The 17,158-nt window shown below is 43.2% G+C and overlaps 1 protein-coding gene across 8 annotated transcripts in view; it reads left to right on the top strand.

The window, feature by feature from the left end:
- LOC139569232 (trinucleotide repeat-containing gene 6A protein-like) overlaps positions 1–16,391 on the top strand; it is a 99,179-nt gene extending 82,788 nt beyond the window's left edge. For all 8 annotated transcript variants that reach the window (XM_071390964.1, XM_071390963.1, XM_071390965.1 and 5 more), the window contains 5 exons: positions 9,664–9,771; positions 10,644–10,856; positions 12,189–12,262; positions 15,009–15,148; positions 15,827–16,391. In XM_071390964.1, coding sequence (XP_071247065.1) covers positions 9,664–9,771; positions 10,644–10,856; positions 12,189–12,262; positions 15,009–15,148; positions 15,827–16,178 — 887 coding nt within the window. In that variant the 3' untranslated portion in view covers positions 16,179–16,391. The remainder of the gene's footprint in view (positions 1–9,663; positions 9,772–10,643; positions 10,857–12,188; positions 12,263–15,008; positions 15,149–15,826) is intronic.
- The last annotated feature ends 767 nt before the right edge of the window (positions 16,392–17,158 follow it).

Below are 17,158 nucleotides of genomic sequence, written 5' to 3'. Positions count from 1 at the left end.
GTTTGTTTTATATATATATATATTATATTACATTAGTTTGTTTTATATATATATATATTAGTTTGTTTTATATATATATATATATATTATATTAGTTTGTTTTATACGTATATATATTATATTACATTAGTTTGTTTTATATATATATATATTATATTACATTAGTTTGTTTTATATATATATATATTATATTACATTAGTTTGTTTTATATATATATATATTAGTTTGTTTTATATATATATATATATATATTATATTACATTAGTTTGTTTTATACGTATATATATTATATTACATTAGTTTGTTTTATATATATATATATTATATTACATTAGTTTGTTTTATACGTATATATATTATATTACATTAGTTTGTTTTATATATATATATATTAGTTTGTTTTATATATATATATATATATATTATATTACATTAGTTTGTTTTATACGTATATATATTATATTACATTAGTTTGTTTTATATATATATATATTATATTACATTAGTTTGTTTTATATATATATATATTATATTACATTAGTTTGTTTTATATATATATTATATTAGTTTGTTTTATATATATATATATTATATTACATTAGTTTGTTTTATATATATATTATATTAGTTTGTTTTATATATATATATATATTATATTACATTAGTTTGTTTTATATATATATATATTATATTACATTAGTTTGTTTTATATATATACAGTGGGGAGAACAAGTATTTGATACACTGCCGATTTTGCAGGTTTTCCTACTTACAAAGCATGTAGAGGTCTGTAATTTTTATCATAGGTACACTTCAACTATGAGAGACGGAATCTAAAACAAAAATCCAGAAAATCACATTGTATGATTTTTAAGTAATTAATTTGCATTTTATTGCATGACATAAGTATTTGATACATCAGAAAAGCAGAACTTAATATTTGGTACAGAAACCTTTGTTTGCAATTACAGAGCTCATACGTTTCCTGTAGTTCTTGACTAGGTTTGCACACACTGCAGCAGGGATTTTGGCCCACTCCTCCCTACAGATCTTCTCCAGATCCTTCAGGTTTCGGGGCTGTCGCTGGGCAATACGGACTTTCAGCTCCCTCCAAAGATTTTCTATTGGGTTCTGGTCTGGAGACTGGCTAGGCCACTCCAGGACCTTGAGATGCTTCTTACGGAGCCACTCCTTAGTTGCCATGGCTGTGTGTTTCGTGTCGTTGTCATGCTGGAAGACCCAGCCACGACCCATCTTCAATGCTCTTACTGAGGGAAGGAGGTTGTTGGCCAAGATCTCGCGATACATGGCCCCATCCATCCTCCCCTCAATACGGTGCAGTCGTCCTGTCCCCTTTGCAGAAAAGCATCCCCAAAGAATGATGTTTCCACCTCCATGCTTCACGGTTGGGATGGTGTTCTTGGGGTTGTACTCATCCTTCTTCTTCCTCCAAACACGGCGAGTGGAGTTAGACCAAAAAGCTCTATTTTTGTCTCATCAGACCACATTACCTTCTCCCATTCCTCCTCTGGATCATCCAGATGGTCATTGGCAAACTTCAGACAGGCCTGGACATGCACTGGCTTAAGCAGGGGGACCTTGCGTGCGCTGCAGGATTTTAATCCATGACGGCGTAGTGTGTTACTAATGGTTTTCTTTGAGACTGTGGTCCCAGCTCTCTTCAGGTCATTGACCAGGTCCTGCCGTGTAGTTCTGGGCTGATCCCTCACCTTCCTCATGATCATTGATGCCCCACGAGGTGAAATCTTGCATGGAGCCCCAGACCGAGGGTGATTGACCGTCATCTTGAACTTCTTCCATTTTCTAATAATTGCGCCAACAGTTGTTTCCTTCTCACCAAGCTGCTTGCCTATTGTCCTGTAGCCCATCCCAGCCTTGTGCAGGTCTACAATTTTATCCCTGATGTCCTTACACAGCTCTCTGGTCTTGGCCATTGTGGAGAGGTTGGAATCTGTTTGATTGAGTGTGTGGACAGGTGTCTTTTATACAGGTAACGAGTTCAAACAGGTGCAGTTAATACAGGTAATGAGTGGAGAACAGGAGGGCTTCTTAAAGAAAAACTAACAGGTCTGTGAGAGCCGGAATTCTTTCTGGTTGGTAGGTGATCAAATACTTATGTCATGCAATAAAATGCAAATTAATTATTTAAAAATCATACAATGTGATTTTCTGGATTTTTGTTTTAGATTCCGTCTCTCACAGTTGAAGTGTACCTATGATAAAAATTACAGACCTCTACATGCTTTGTAAGTAGGAAAACCTGCAAAATCGGCAGTGTATCAAATACTTGTTCTCCCCACTGTATATATTATATTACATTAGTTTGTTTTATATATATATATATTAGTTTGTTTTATATATATATATATATATATATTATATTACATTAGTTTGTTTTATACGTATATATATTATATTACATTAGTTTGTTTTATATATATATATATATTATATTACATTAGTTTGTTTTATATATATATATATTATATTACATTAGTTTGTTTTATATATATATTATATTAGTTTGTTTTATATATATATATATTATATTACATTAGTTTGTTTTATATATATATTATATAGTTTGTTTTATATATATATATATATTATATAGTTTGTTTTATATATATATATATTATATTACATTAGTTTGTTTTATATATATATATATTATATTACATTAGTTTGTTTTATATATATATATATTATATTACATTAGTTTGTTTTATATATATATATATTATATTACATTAGTTTGTTTTATATATATATATATTAGTTTGTTTTATATATATATATATATATATTATATTACATTAGTTTGTTTTATACGTATATATATTATATTACATTAGTTTGTTTTATATATATATATATTATATTACATTAGTTTGTTTTATATATATATATATTATATTACATTAGTTTGTTTTATATATATATATATTAGTTTGTTTTATATATATATATATATATATTATATTACATTAGTTTGTTTTATACGTATATATATTATATTACATTAGTTTGTTTTATACGTATATATATTATATTACATTAGTTTGTTTTATATATATATATTATATTACATTAGTTTGTTTTATATATATATATATTAGTTTGTTTTATATATATATATATATATATATATTATATTACATTAGTTTGTTTTATACGTATATATATTATATTACATTAGTTTGTTTTATATATATATATATTATATTACATTAGTTTGTTTTATATATATATATACAGTGGGGAGAACAAGTATTTGATACACTGCCGATTTTGCAGGTTTTCCTACTTACAAAGCATGTAGAGGTCTGTAATTTTTATCATAGGTACACTTCAACTGTGAGAGACGGAATCTAAAACAAAAATCCAGAAAATCACATTGTATGATTTTTAAGTAATGAATTTGCATTTTATTGCATGACATAAGTATTTGATACATCAGAAAAGCAGAACTTAATATTTGGTACAGAAACCTTTGTTTGCAATTACAGAGATCATACGTTTCCTGTAGTTCTTGACCAGGTTTGCACACACTGCAGCAGGGATTTTGGCCCACTCCTCCATACAGACCTTCTCCAGATCATTCAGGTTTCGGGGCTGTCGCTGGGCAATACAGACTTTCAGCTCCCTCCAAAGATTTTCTATTGGGTTCAGTTCTGGAGACTGGCTAGGTCACTCCAGGACCTTGAGATGCTTCTTACGGAGCCACTCCTTAGTTGCCCTGGCTGTGTGTTTCGGGTCGTTGTCATGCTGGAAGACCCAGCCACGACCCATCTTCAATGCTCTTACTGAGGGAAGGAGGTTGTTGGCCAAGATCTCGCGATACATGGCCCCATCCATCCTCCCCTCAATACGGTGCAGTCGTCCTGTCCCCTTTGCAGAAAAGCATCCCCAAAGAATGATGTTTCCACCTCCATGCTTCACGGTTGGGATGGTGTTCTTGGGGTTGTACTCATCCTTCTTCTTCCTCCAAACACGGCGAGTGGAGTTTAGACCAAAAAGCTATATTTTTGTCTCATCAGACCACATGACCTTCTCCCATTCCTCCTCTGGATCATCCAGATGGTCATTGGCAAACTTCAGACGGGCATGGACATGCGCTGGCTTGAGCAGGGGGACCTTGCGTGCGCTGCAGGATTTTAATCCATGATGGCGTAGTGTGTTACTAATGGTTTTCTTTGAGACTGTGGTCCCAGCTCTCTTCAGGTCATTGACCAGGTCCTGCCGTGTAGTTCTAGGCTAATCCCTCACCTTCCTCATGATCATTGATGCCCCACGAGGTGAGATCTTGCATGGAGCCCCAGACCGAGAGTGATTGACCGTCATCTTGAACTTCTTCCATTTTCTAATAATTGCGCCAACAGTTGTTGCCTTCTCACCAAGCTGCTTGCCTATTGTCCTGTAGCCCATCCCAGCCTTGTGCAGGTCTACAATTTTATCCCTGATGCCTTACACAGCTCTCTGGTCTTGGCCATTGTGCAGAGGTTGGAGTCTGTTTGATTGAGTGTGTGGACAGGTGTCTTTTATACAGGTAACGAGTTCAAACAGGTGGAGTTAATACAGGCAATGAGTGGAGAACAGGAGTGCTTCTTAAAGAAAAACTAACAGGTCTGTGAGAGCCGGAATTCTTACTGGTTGGTAGGTGATCAAATACTTATGTCATGCAATAAAATACAAATTAATTACTTAAAAATCATACAATGTGATTTTCTGGATTTTTGTTTTAGATTCCGTCTCTCACAGTTGAAGTGTACCTATGATAAAAATGACAGACCTCTACATGCTTTGTAAGTAGGAAAACCTGCAAAATCGGCAGTGTATCAAATACTTGTTCTCCCCACTGTATATTATATTACATTAGTTTGTTTTATATATATACACTGCTCAAAAAAATAAAGGGAACACTTAAACAACACAATGTAACTCCAAGTCAATCACACTTCTATGAAATCAAACTGTCCACTTAGGAAGCAACACTGATTGACAATAAATTTCACATGCTGTTGTGCAAATGGAATAGACAAAAGGTGGAAATTATAGGCAATTAGCAAGACACCCCCAAAAAAGGAGTGATTCTGCAGGTGGTGACCACAGACAACTTCTCAGTTCCTATGCTTCCTGGCTGATGTTTTGGTCACTTTTGAATGCTGGCGGTGCTCTCACTCTAGTGGTAGCATGAGACGGAGTCTACAACCCACACAAGTGGCTCAGGTAGTGCAGTTCATCCAGGATGGCACATCAATGCGAGCTGTGGCAAAAAGGTTTGCTGTGTCTGTCAGCGTAGTGTCCAGAGCATGGAGGCGCTACCAGGAGACAGGCCAGTACATCAGGAGACGTGGAGGAGGCCGTAGGAGGGCAACAACCCAGCAGCAGGACCGCTACCTCCGCCTTTGTGCAAGGAGGTGCACTGCCAGAGCCCTGCAAAATGACCTCCAGCAGGCCACAAATGTGCATATGTCAGCATATGGTCTCACAAGGGGTCTGAGGATCTCGTCTCGGTACCTAATGGCAATCAGGCTACCTCTGGCGAGCACATGGAGGGCTGTGCGGCCCCACAAAGAAATGCCACCCCACACCATGACTGACCCACCGCCAAACCGGTCATGCTGGAGGATGTTGCAGGCAGCAGAACATTCTCCACGGCGTCTCCAGACTCTGTCACGTCTGTCACATGTGCTCATGTGCTCAGTGTGAACCTGCTTTCATCTGTGAAGAGCACAGGGCGCCAGTGGCGAATTTGCCAATCTTGGTGTTCTCTGGCAAATGCCAAACGTCCTGCACGGTGCTGGGCTGTAAGCACAACCCCCACCTGTGGACGTCGGGCCCTCATACCACCCTGATGGAGTCTGTTTCTGACCGTTTGAGCAGACACATGCACATTTGTGGCCTGCTGGAGGTCATTTTGCAGGGCTCTGGCAGTGCACCTCCTTGCACAAAGGCGGAGGTAGCGGTCCTGCTGCTGGGTTGTTGCCCTCCTACGGCCTCCTCCACGTCTCCTGATGTACTGGCCTGTCTCCTGGTAGCGCCTCCATGCTCTGGACACTACGCTGACAGACACAGCAAACCTTTTTGCCACAGCTCGCATTGATGTGCCATCCTGGATGAACTGCACTACCTGAGCCACTTGTGTGGGTTGTAGACTCCGTCTCATGCTACCACTAGAGTGAGAGCACCGCCAGCATTCAAAAGTGACCAAAACATCAGCCAGGAAGCATAGGAACTGAGAAGTTGTCTGTGGTCACCACCTGCAGAATCACTCCTTTTTTGGGGGTGTCTTGCTAATTGCCTATAATTTCCACCTTTTGTCTATTCCATTTGCACAACAGCATGTGAAATTTATTGTCAATCAGTGTTGCTTCCTAAGTGGACAGTTTGATTTCATAGAAGTGTGATTGACTTGGAGTTACATTGTGTTGTTTAAGTGTTCCCTTTATTTTTTTGAGCAGTGTATATATTAGTTTGTTTTATATATATATATATTAGTTTGTTTTATATATATATATATATTATATTACATTAGTTTGTTTTATACGTATATATATTATATTACATTAGTTTGTTTTATATATATATATATTATATTACATTAGTTTGTTTTATATATATATATATTAGTTTGTTTTATATATATATATATATATATATATATTATATTACATTAGTTTGTTTTATATATATATATATTATATTACATTAGTTTGTTTTATATATATATATATATTATATTACATTAGTTTGTTTTATATATATATATATTAGTTTGTTTTATATATATATATATATATATATATATATATTATATTACGTTAGTTTGTTTTATACGTATATATATTATATTACAATAGTTTGTTTTATATATATATATATTATATTACAATAGTTTGTTTTATATATATATATATTATATTACATTAGTTTGTTTTATATATATATTATATTAGTTTGTTTTATATATATATATATATTATATTACATTAGTTTGTTTTATATATATATATATTAGTTTGTTTTATATATATACAGTGGGGAGAACAAGTATTTGATACACTGCCGATTTTGCAGGTTTTCCTACTTACAAAGCATGTAGAGGTCTGTAATTTTTATCATAGGTACACTTCAACTGTGAGAGACGGAATCTAAAACAAAAATCCAGAAAATCACATTGTATGATTTTTAAGTAATTAATTTGCATTTTATTGCATGACATAAGTATTTGATCACCTACCAACCAGTAAGAATTCCGGCTCTCACAGACCTGTTAGTTTTACTTTAAGAAGCCCTCCTGTTCTCCACTCATTACCTGTATTAACTGCACCTGTTTGAACTCATTACCTGTATAAAAGACACCTGTCCACACACTCAATCAAACAGACTCCAACCTCTCCACAATGGCCAAGACCAGAAAGCTGTGTAAGGACATCAGGGATAAAATTGTAGACCTGCACAAGGCTGGGATGGGCTACAGGACAATAGGCAAGCAGCTTGGTGAGAAGGCAACAACTGTTGGCACAATTATTAGAAAATGGAAGAAGTTCAAGATGACGGTCAATCACCCTCGGTCTGGGGCTCCATGCAAGATCTCACCTCGTGGGGCATCAATGATCATGAGGAAGGTGAGGGATCAGCCCAGAACTACACGGCAGGACCTGGTCAATGACCTGAAGAGAGCTGGGACCACAGTCTCAAAGAAAACCATTAGTAACACATTACGCCGTCATGGATTAAAATACTGCAGCGCACGCAAGGTCCCCCTGCTCAAGCCAGCGCATGTCCAGGCCCGTCTGAAGTTTGCCAATGACCATCTGGATGATCCAGAGGAGGAATGGGTGAAGGTCATGTGGTCTGATGAGACAAAAATAGAGCTTTTTGGTCTAAACTCCACTCGCCGTGTTTGGAGGAAGAAGAAGGATGAGTACAGCCCCAAGAACACCATCCCAATCGTGAAGCATGGAGGTGGAAACATCATTCTTTGGGGATGCTTTTCTGCAAAGGGGACAGGACGACTGCACCGTATTGAGGGGAGGATGGATGGGGCCATGTATCGCGAGATCTTGGCCAACAACCTCCTTCCCTCAGTAAGAGCATTGAAGATGGGTCGTGGCTGGGTCTTCCAGCATGACAACGACCCGCAACACACAGCCAGGGCAACTAAGGAGAAGCATCTCAAGGTCCCGGAGTGGCCTAGCCAGTCTCCAGACCTGAACCCAATAGAAAATCTTTGGAGGGAGCTGAAAGTCCGTATTGCCCAGCGACAGCCCCGAAACCTGAAGGATCTGGAGAAGGTCTGTATGGAGGAGTGGGCCAAAATCCCTGCTGCAGTGTGTGCAAACCTGGTCAAGAACTACAGGAAACGTATGATCTCTGTAATTGCAAACAAAGGTTTCTGTACTAAATATTAAGTTCTGCTTTTCTGATGTATCAAATACTTATGTCATGCAATAAAATGCTAATTAATTACTTAAAAATCATACAATGTGATTTTCGGGATTTTTGTTTTAGATTCCGTCTCTCACAGTTGAAGTGTACCTATGATAAAAATTACAGACCTCTACATGCTTTGTAAGTAGGAAAACCTGCAATATCGGCAGTGTATCAAATACTTGTTCTCCCCACTGTATATATTATATTACATTAGTTTGTTTTATATATATATATATATATTAGTTTGTTTTATATATATATATATATATATATTATATATATATATATATATATATATATATATTATATTAGTTTGTTTTATATATATATTATATATTACAGTAGTTTGTTTTATATATACAGTGGGGAAAACAAGTATTTGACACACTGCCGATTTTGCAGGTTTTCCTACTTACAAAGCATGTAGAGGTCTGTAATTTTTTATCATAGGTACACTTCAACTGTGAGAGACGGAATCTAAAACAAAAATCCAGAAAATCACATTGTATGATTTTTAAGTAATTAATTTGCATTTTATTGCATGACATAAGTATTTGATATATCAGAAAAGCAGAACTTATTATTTGGTACAGAAACCAAATAACCTTGCCCCACGAGGTGAGATCTTGGAGCCCCAGACCGAGGGTGATTGACATTCATCTTGAACTTCCTCCATTTTCTAATAATTGCGCCAACAGTTGTTGCCTATTGTCCTGTAGCCCATCCCAGCCTTGTGCAGGTCTACCATTTTATCCCTGATGTCCTTACACAGCTCTCTGGTCTTGGCCATTGTGGAGAGGTTGGAGTCTGTTTGATTGAGTGTGTGGACAGGTGTCTTTTATACAGGTAACGAGTTCAAACAGGTGCAGTTAATACAGGTAATGAGTGGAGAACAGGAGGGCTTCTAAAAGAAAAACTAACAGGTCTGTGAGAGCCGGAATTCTTACTGGTTGGTAGGTGATCAATTACTTATCTCCTTTCTCTCTCTCCTCTCCTCCTCCTCTCTCTCCTCTCCCCCCCTCTCTCTCTCTCTTCTCCCCCCCCCCCCCTCCCCCTCTCTCCTCCTCTCCTGTCTCCCCCTCTCCCCCCCCTCTCTCTATCTCTCCCCCCCTCCTCTCTCTCTTTCCCCCCCCCTATCCTCTCTCTCTCTCTCCCCTCTCCTCTCCCCCCTCTCTCTGTCTCCTCTCTCCCCCTCCCTCCAGGACCATCCTCATCTCTAAACACCACAATGCCTTCTAACAGTGCCTGGTCATCTAGTCGTGCCTCCAGCCACAGTGGTTCACTCACCAGTACAACACAAAGCACTACAGGTAGGTTTAACACCCAACCCTCAGCTGGGACGATAGATAATGATTGTTCATTATGATCAGTAGTCTACGTAGGTGTGACCCCCAACCCTCAGCTGGGACGATAGATAATGATTGTTCGTTATGATCAGTAGTCTAGGTAGGTGTAACCCTCAGCTGGGAGGATAGATAATGATTGTTCGTTATGATCAGTAGTCTAGGTAGGTGTAACCCTCAGCTGGGAGGATAGATAATGATTGTTCATTATGATCAGTAGTCTAGGTAGGTGTAACCCTCAGCTGGGACGATAAATAATGATTGTTCGTTATGATCAGTAGTCTAGGTAGGTGTAACCCTCAGCTGGGAGGATAGATAATGATTGTTCGTTATGATCAGTAGTCTAGGTAGGTGTAACCCTCAGCTGGGAGGATAGATAATGATTGTTCGTTATGATCAGTAGTCTAGGTAGGTGTAACCCCCAACCCTCAGCTGGGACGATAGATAGAACATGATTGTTCGTTATGATCAGTAGTCTATACTAGAGAAATCAGTTTGTTAATATGGGGGATAATGGTTACAACCATCACACTGGAGGTCGGGGTTTAAAGCACAATGTTGTACACTTCTCCTTCTGTCGCTCTCTCCTCCCTCCCCCTCTCCTCCCTTCCTCCCTCTGTCTCTCCCTCCCTCCCCTCTGTCCCCCCCCCTCCCTCTCTATCTCTCCTCCCCTCCCCTCTCTCCCCCCCTCTCTCCTCTCCTCCCCTCTCTCTCTCTCTCTCTCTCCCTCTCTCTCTCTCTCTCTCTCCCTCTCTCTCTCTCCCTCTCTCTCTCTCCCTCTCTCTCCCTCTCTTCCCCTCTCTCTCTCCCTCCCCTCCCCCGTCCCTCCCCCTCTCCAGCCAGGTCCGGTGAGTCCAAATGGTCTCCAGGAGGATGTAACTCGTCTCTGGCCCATGAGCTGTGGAAGGTCCCTCTGGCTCCTAAAGGTCTTTCAGCCCCTTCCCGCCCCCCTCCCGGCCTCACCAGCCACCCTCAGAAACCCCCTCCATCCTGGGGGGACGCTCCTCTCCGCTTGGGGGGCTGGGGGCACTCTGACTCCAGATACACACCTGGTGAGACTGCCTGTACAGGGGGGTGTAGATGTGTTTACCTATACTGGAAAACCAGAAGTCCCCACAACAACAGTAAACAAACAGACGTTGGACCGACTGGGGACGTTTTTTTGTTCGTCCTCACAAGGTCATTTGCTGTTTTCAAAGGGGTTTAGGGTGTTAATGTTAGAATTAGTTTTAGGGAAAGTAGGATTTTGAACGGGACTGAATTTTGTGTCTCCAGCAGGTTACAAGACTGTGTCAAATCAAATGTTTTAGCGGGTGTGTGTGGGGAAATGTGTGTGTGTGTGTGTGGAGAAATGTGTGTGTGTGTGTGTGTGTGTGTGTGTGGGGAAATGTGTGTGTTGCCTAATTCACACTAGGGCCAAACTGAGCCTAGCTGTGCTGTGCTGGTTTTAACATCACTATACCTTAAAGTATTCAGACCCCTTGTCTTTTTCCACATTTTGTTACGTTACAGCCTTATTCTAAAATGGATTAAATATTATTTTTCCCTCATCAATCTACACACAATACCCCATAATGACATCACAATACCCCATAATGACATCACAATACCCCATAATGACAAAGCAAAAACAGGTTTTTAGAAATTTTAGCAAATTTATTACAAGTAAAAAACAGAAATACCTTATTTCCATAAGTATTCAGACCCTTTGCTATGAGACTAGAAAATTATTTCAGGAGCTTCCTGTTTCCATTGATCATCCTTGAGATGTTTCTACAACTTGATTGGAGTCCACCTGTGGTAAATTCAATTGATTGGACATGATTTGGAAAAGGCACACACCTGTCTATATAAGGTCCCACAGTTGACAGAGCAAAAACTAAGCCATGAGGTCGAAGGAATTGTCCGTAGAGGTCCGAGACTGTATTGTGTCGAGGCACAGATCTGGGGAAGGGTACCATAACATTTCGGCCCCCGAGCCGGTAGGGTACGGATCGGCCCCCGAGCCGGTAGGGTGCGGATCGGCCCCCGAGCCGGTAGGGTGCGGATCGGCCCCCGAGCCGGTAGGGTGCGGATCGGCCCCCGAGCCGGTAGGGTGCGGATCGGCCCCCGAGCCGGTAGGGTACGGATCGGCCCCCGAGCCGGTAGGGTACGGATCGGCCCCCGAGCCGGTAGGGTACGGATCGGCCCCCGAGCCGGTAGGGTACGGATCGGCCCCCCGAGCCGGTAGGGTACGGATCGGCCCCCCGAGCCGGTAGGGTACGGATTGGCCCCAGACCCGGCAGGGTACGGATTGGCCCCAGACCCGGTAGGGTACGGATTGGCCCTGTAGTGGAAATCAAGTGTGTCTGGGTAATAATCGTCTGTTCTCTCCTGTCACTCAGGTTGTAGTTGGAGTGACGGCAGCAGCAACTCAGGGAGAACCAACTGGCTCGTTCTCAAGAATCTCACAACTCAGGTAAACACACACACACACACACACTCACACACTCACACACTCCGGCCTACTATCGACTAGTGTTGTAGGACTTGACTCTGACTTGACCAGTGGGGACTTGGTCAGAAAATCTCTCTGTTGTATAATTCAACATACTAGCTACAACAGCAAATGTGCAGCCGTGCCATGAAACGGGGGAAAAATGGTTGGATACTTTTAGGAGGACTACCAAGGGACTAGTGACTGGTTGGATACTTTTAGGAGGACTACCAAGGGACTAGTGACTGGTTGGATACTTTTAGGAGGACTACCAAGGGACTAGTGACTGGTTGGATACTTTTAGGAGGACTACCAAGGGACTAGTGAATGGTTGGATACTTTTAGGAGGACTACCAAGGGGCTAGTGACTGGTTGGCTACTTTTAGGAGGACTACCAAGGGACTAGTGACTGGTTGGATACTTTTAGGAGGACTACCAAGGGACTAGTGACTGGTTGGATACTTTTAGGAGGACTACCAAGGGACTAGTGACTGGTTGGATACTTTTAGGAGGACTACCAAGGGACTAGTGACTGGTTGGATACTTTTAGGAGGACTACCAAGGGACTAGTGACTGGTTGGATACTTTTAGGAGGACTACCAAGGGACTAGTGACTGGTTGGATACTTTTAGGAGGACTACCAAGGGGCTAGTGACTGGTTGGATACTTTTAGGAGGACTACCAAGGGACTAGTGACTGGTTGGATACTTTTAGGAGGACTACCAAGGGGCTAGTGACTGGTTGGATACTTTTAGGAGGACTACCAAGGGACTAGTGACTGGTTGGATACTTTTAGGAGGACTACCAAGGGACTAGTGACTGGTTGGATACTTTTAGGAGGACTACCAAGGGACTAGTGACTGGTTGGATACTTTTAGGAGGACTACCAAGGGACTAGTGACTGGTTGGATACTTACAGGAGGACTACCAAGGGGCTAGTGACTGGTTGGATACTTTTAGGAGGACTACCAAGGGACTAGTGTCTGGTTGGATACTTTTAGGAGGACTACCAAGGGGCTAGTGACTGGTTGGATACTTTTAGGAGGACTACCAAGGGACTAGTGACTGGTTGGATACTTTTAGGAGGACTACCAAGGGACTAGTGACTGGTTGGATACTTTTAGGAGGACTACCAAGGGACTAGTGACTGGTTGGATACTTTTAGGAGGACTACCAAGGGACTAGTGACTGGTTGGATACTTTTAGGAGGACTACCAAGGGACTAGTGACTGGTTGGCTACTTTTAGGAGGACTACCAAGGGACTAGTGACTGGTTGGATACTTTTAGGAGGACTACCAAGGGACTAGTGACTGGTTGGATACTTTTAGGAGGACTACCAAGGGACTAGTGACTGGTTGGATACTTTTAGGAGGACTACCAAGGGGCTAGTGACTGGTTGGATACTTTTAGGAGGACTACCAAGGGACTAGTGACTGGTTGGATACTTTTAGGAGGACTACCAAGGGGCTAGTGACTGGTTGGCTACTTTTAGGAGGACTACCAAGGGACTAGTGACTGGTTGGATACTTTTAGGAGGACTACCAAGGGACTAGTGACTGGTTGGATACTTTTAGGAGGACTACCAAGGGACTAGTGACTGGTTGGATACTTTTAGGAGGACTACCAAGGGGCTAGTGACTGGTTGGATACTTTTAGGAGGACTACCAAGGGACTAGTGACTGGTTGGATACTTTTAGGAGGACTACCAAGGGACTAGTGACTGGTTGGATACTTTTAGGAGGACTACCAAGGGACTAGTGACTGGTTGGATACTTTTAGGAGGACTACCAAGGGACTAGTGTCTGGTTGGATACTTTTAGGAGGACTACCAAGGGACTAGTGACTGGTTGGATACTTTTAGGAGGACTACCAAGGGACTAGTGACTGGTTGGATACTTTTAGGAGGACTACCAAGGGACTAGTGACTGGTTGGATACTTTTAGGAGGACTACCAAGGGACTAGTGACTGGTTGGATACTTTTAGGAGGACTACCAAGGGACTAGTGACTGGTTGGATACTTTTAGGAGGACTACCAAGGGACTAGTGACTGGTTGGATACTTTTAGGAGGACTACCAAGGGACTAGTGTCTGGTTGGATACTTTTAGGAGGACTACCAAGGGGCTAGTGACTGTCTTCTTCAAGGCTGTTACGTCCATCTCTTACCTCCTACTGCTCTAAGACAATGTGTTCTTCAAGGCTGTTACTTCCATCTCTTACCTCCTACTGCTCTACTCTGAGGACAATGTATGTTACTAACTGCTCTCCTCCCTCTCTCTCCTCTCCCCTCCTCTCCTCCTTCCCCTCTCTCTCCTCTCTCCCCTCCCCTCCTCTCTCCTCCTCCCTCCCCTCCTCTCTCCTCCTCCCTCCCCTCCTCTCTCCCCTCCTCTCTCCTCTCTCCCTCCTCTCCTCCCTCCCCTCCTCTCTCCTCCCCTCCTCTCCTCCCCTCCTCTCCTCTCCTCTCTCCTCCCTCTCCTCTCTCTCCTCTCCTCCCTCCCCTCCCTCCTCCTCTCCTCCCTCCCCTCCTCTCTCCTCTCCTCCCTCCCTCCCTCTCCTCTCTCCCCTCCTCTCTCTCTCCTCTCTCCTCTCTCCTCCCTCTCCTCTCTCCCCTCCTCTCTCCTCATTCCTCTCTCCTCCCTCTCCTCTCTCCCCTCCTCTCCTCCTCCCTCCCTCCTCTCCTCCCTCTCTCCTCTCCTCCCTCCCCTCCTCCCTCCTCCTCTCTCTCCAGATGGATGGTTCTACTCTGAGGACTCTCTGTATGCAACACGGCCCTCTGATTACATTCCACCTCAACCTGCCTCACGGCAATGCTGTCGTATGTTACAGCTCCAAGGACGAGGCAGCCAAGGCACAGAAGAGTCTGCACATGTAAGACAATTATACACACACATGCAACTCCCTCCTCCTATTCATCCCTCTCCTCTTCTCTGTCCTCTTTTCCCCTCTTCTCTGTCCTCTTTTCCCCTCTTCTCTCTCTCTGTCCTCTTTCTCCCTCTTCTCTGTCCTCTTCTCTCTCTCTGTCCTCTTCTCTCTCTCTGTCCTTTTCTCTCTCTCTGTCCTCTTCTCTCTCTCTGTCCTCTTCTCTCTTCTCTGTCCTCTTCTCTCTTCTCTGTCCTCTTCTCTCTTCTCTGTCCTCCTCTTCTCTCTTCTCTGTCCTCTTCTCTCTACTCTGTCCTCTTCTCTCTACTCTGTCCTCTTCTCTCTTCTCTGTCCTCTTCTCTCTTCTCTGTCCTCCTCTTCTCTCTTCTCTGTCCTCTTCTCTCTACTCTGTCCTCTTCTCTCTACTCTGTCCTCTTCTCTCTACTCTGTCCTCTTCTCTCTACTCTGTCCTCTTCTCTCTACTCTGTCCTCTTCTCTCTTCTCTGTCCTCTTCTCTCTTCTCTGTCCTCTTCTCTGTCCTCTTCATCCCCCTCCTCTTCTCTGTCCTCTTCATCCCTCTCTTCTCTCTCTCTCTGTCCTCTTCATCCATCTCTCTCTGTCCTCTTCTCTCTGTCCTCTTCATCTCCTTCTCTGTCCTCTTCATCTCCCCCTCTTCTCTCTCCTCAGGTGCGTACTAGGGAACACTACCATTCTGGCTGAGTTTGCCAGTGAGGAGGAAATCAACCGTTTCTTTGCACAAGGTCAGTCATTGGCCGCTGCCTCCCCGGGCTGGCAGGCCATTGGCTCCTCTCAGAGCCGAATGGGCGGAGCCTTGGAGGGTTCCCACCCCTTCCCCAGCCGCGCCCCAGAGCCCAGTCAATGGAACGTCAGCGACCTCCATAGCTCCTCCCTTTGGGGCGGGTTGAACTATTCCACTAGCCTATGGGGCGCCAGCGAGGGCGGCAGGATCAACAGCCCTTCTCCAATCAGCTCCTTCCTCCCCGTGGATCACCTGACAGGGGGCGGGGACTCCATGTAAAGCCCCGCCTCAGTCAAACGCTGGACAGCGTGACGACAGACGGACTAGTCTAGAATCGTTATCGCCGCCGTCTCAAACACAAAGAAAAGAAAGTCGAAGACCAAAAAACAAAACAAAAAAGTTGACTCGGTAAATAACACAATGTCACTAGTTGGTCTCCTTCTCACTTACAAATATATAGGAGGGGGGGTCACCCTGTGGGAAATACGTACAGGGAATGGGGGGGGGGGTCACCCTGTGGGAAATACGTACAGGGAAGTGGAGGGGGGGGGGGGTCACCCTGTGGGAAATACGTACAGGGAATGGGGGGGGGGGGTCACCCTGTGGGAAATACGTACAGGGAATGGGGGAGGGGGGTCACCCTGTGGGAAATACGTACAGGGAATGGGGGGAGGGGGGTCACCCTGTGGGAAATACGTACAGGGAAGTGGAGGGGAGGGGGGGTCACCCTGTGGGAAATACGTACAGGGAAGTGGAGGGAGGGGGGTCACCCTGTGGGAAAAAATACGTACAGGGAAGTGGGGGGGGGGGGTCACCCTGTGGGAAATACGTACAGGGAATGGGGGGGGGGGGGGTCACCCTGTGGGAAATACGTACAGGAAGTGGAGGGGGGGGGTCACCCTGTGGAAAATACGTACAGGAAGTGGAGGGGGGGGGTCACCCTGTGGAAAATACGTACAGGAAGTGGAGGGGGGGGGGTCACCCTGTGGAAAATACGTACAGGGAAGGGAGGGGGGGGGGTCACCCTGTGGAAAATACATACAGGAAGTGGAGGGGGGGGGTCACCCTGTGGAAAATACGTACAGGAAGTGGAGGGGGGGGGGGTCACCCTGTGGAAAATACGTAACGTTTTTTTCCCTGCACATATATCCACGTTGTTTTTTCGCCCCCCAAAAAACACACATATCAGTTGGTATACTTGAATCACGCCATAATGTGAAGGACAGTAAAACGCCTTACGCTTTTTCCAGGTCGTGCTT

Source organism: Salvelinus alpinus, chromosome 1, assembly GCF_045679555.1.
Source record: "Salvelinus alpinus chromosome 1, SLU_Salpinus.1, whole genome shotgun sequence".
NCBI classification, from domain to species: Eukaryota; Metazoa; Chordata; class Actinopteri; order Salmoniformes; family Salmonidae; genus Salvelinus; species Salvelinus alpinus.
This window is presented reverse-complemented; position numbering and strand designations above follow the sequence as displayed.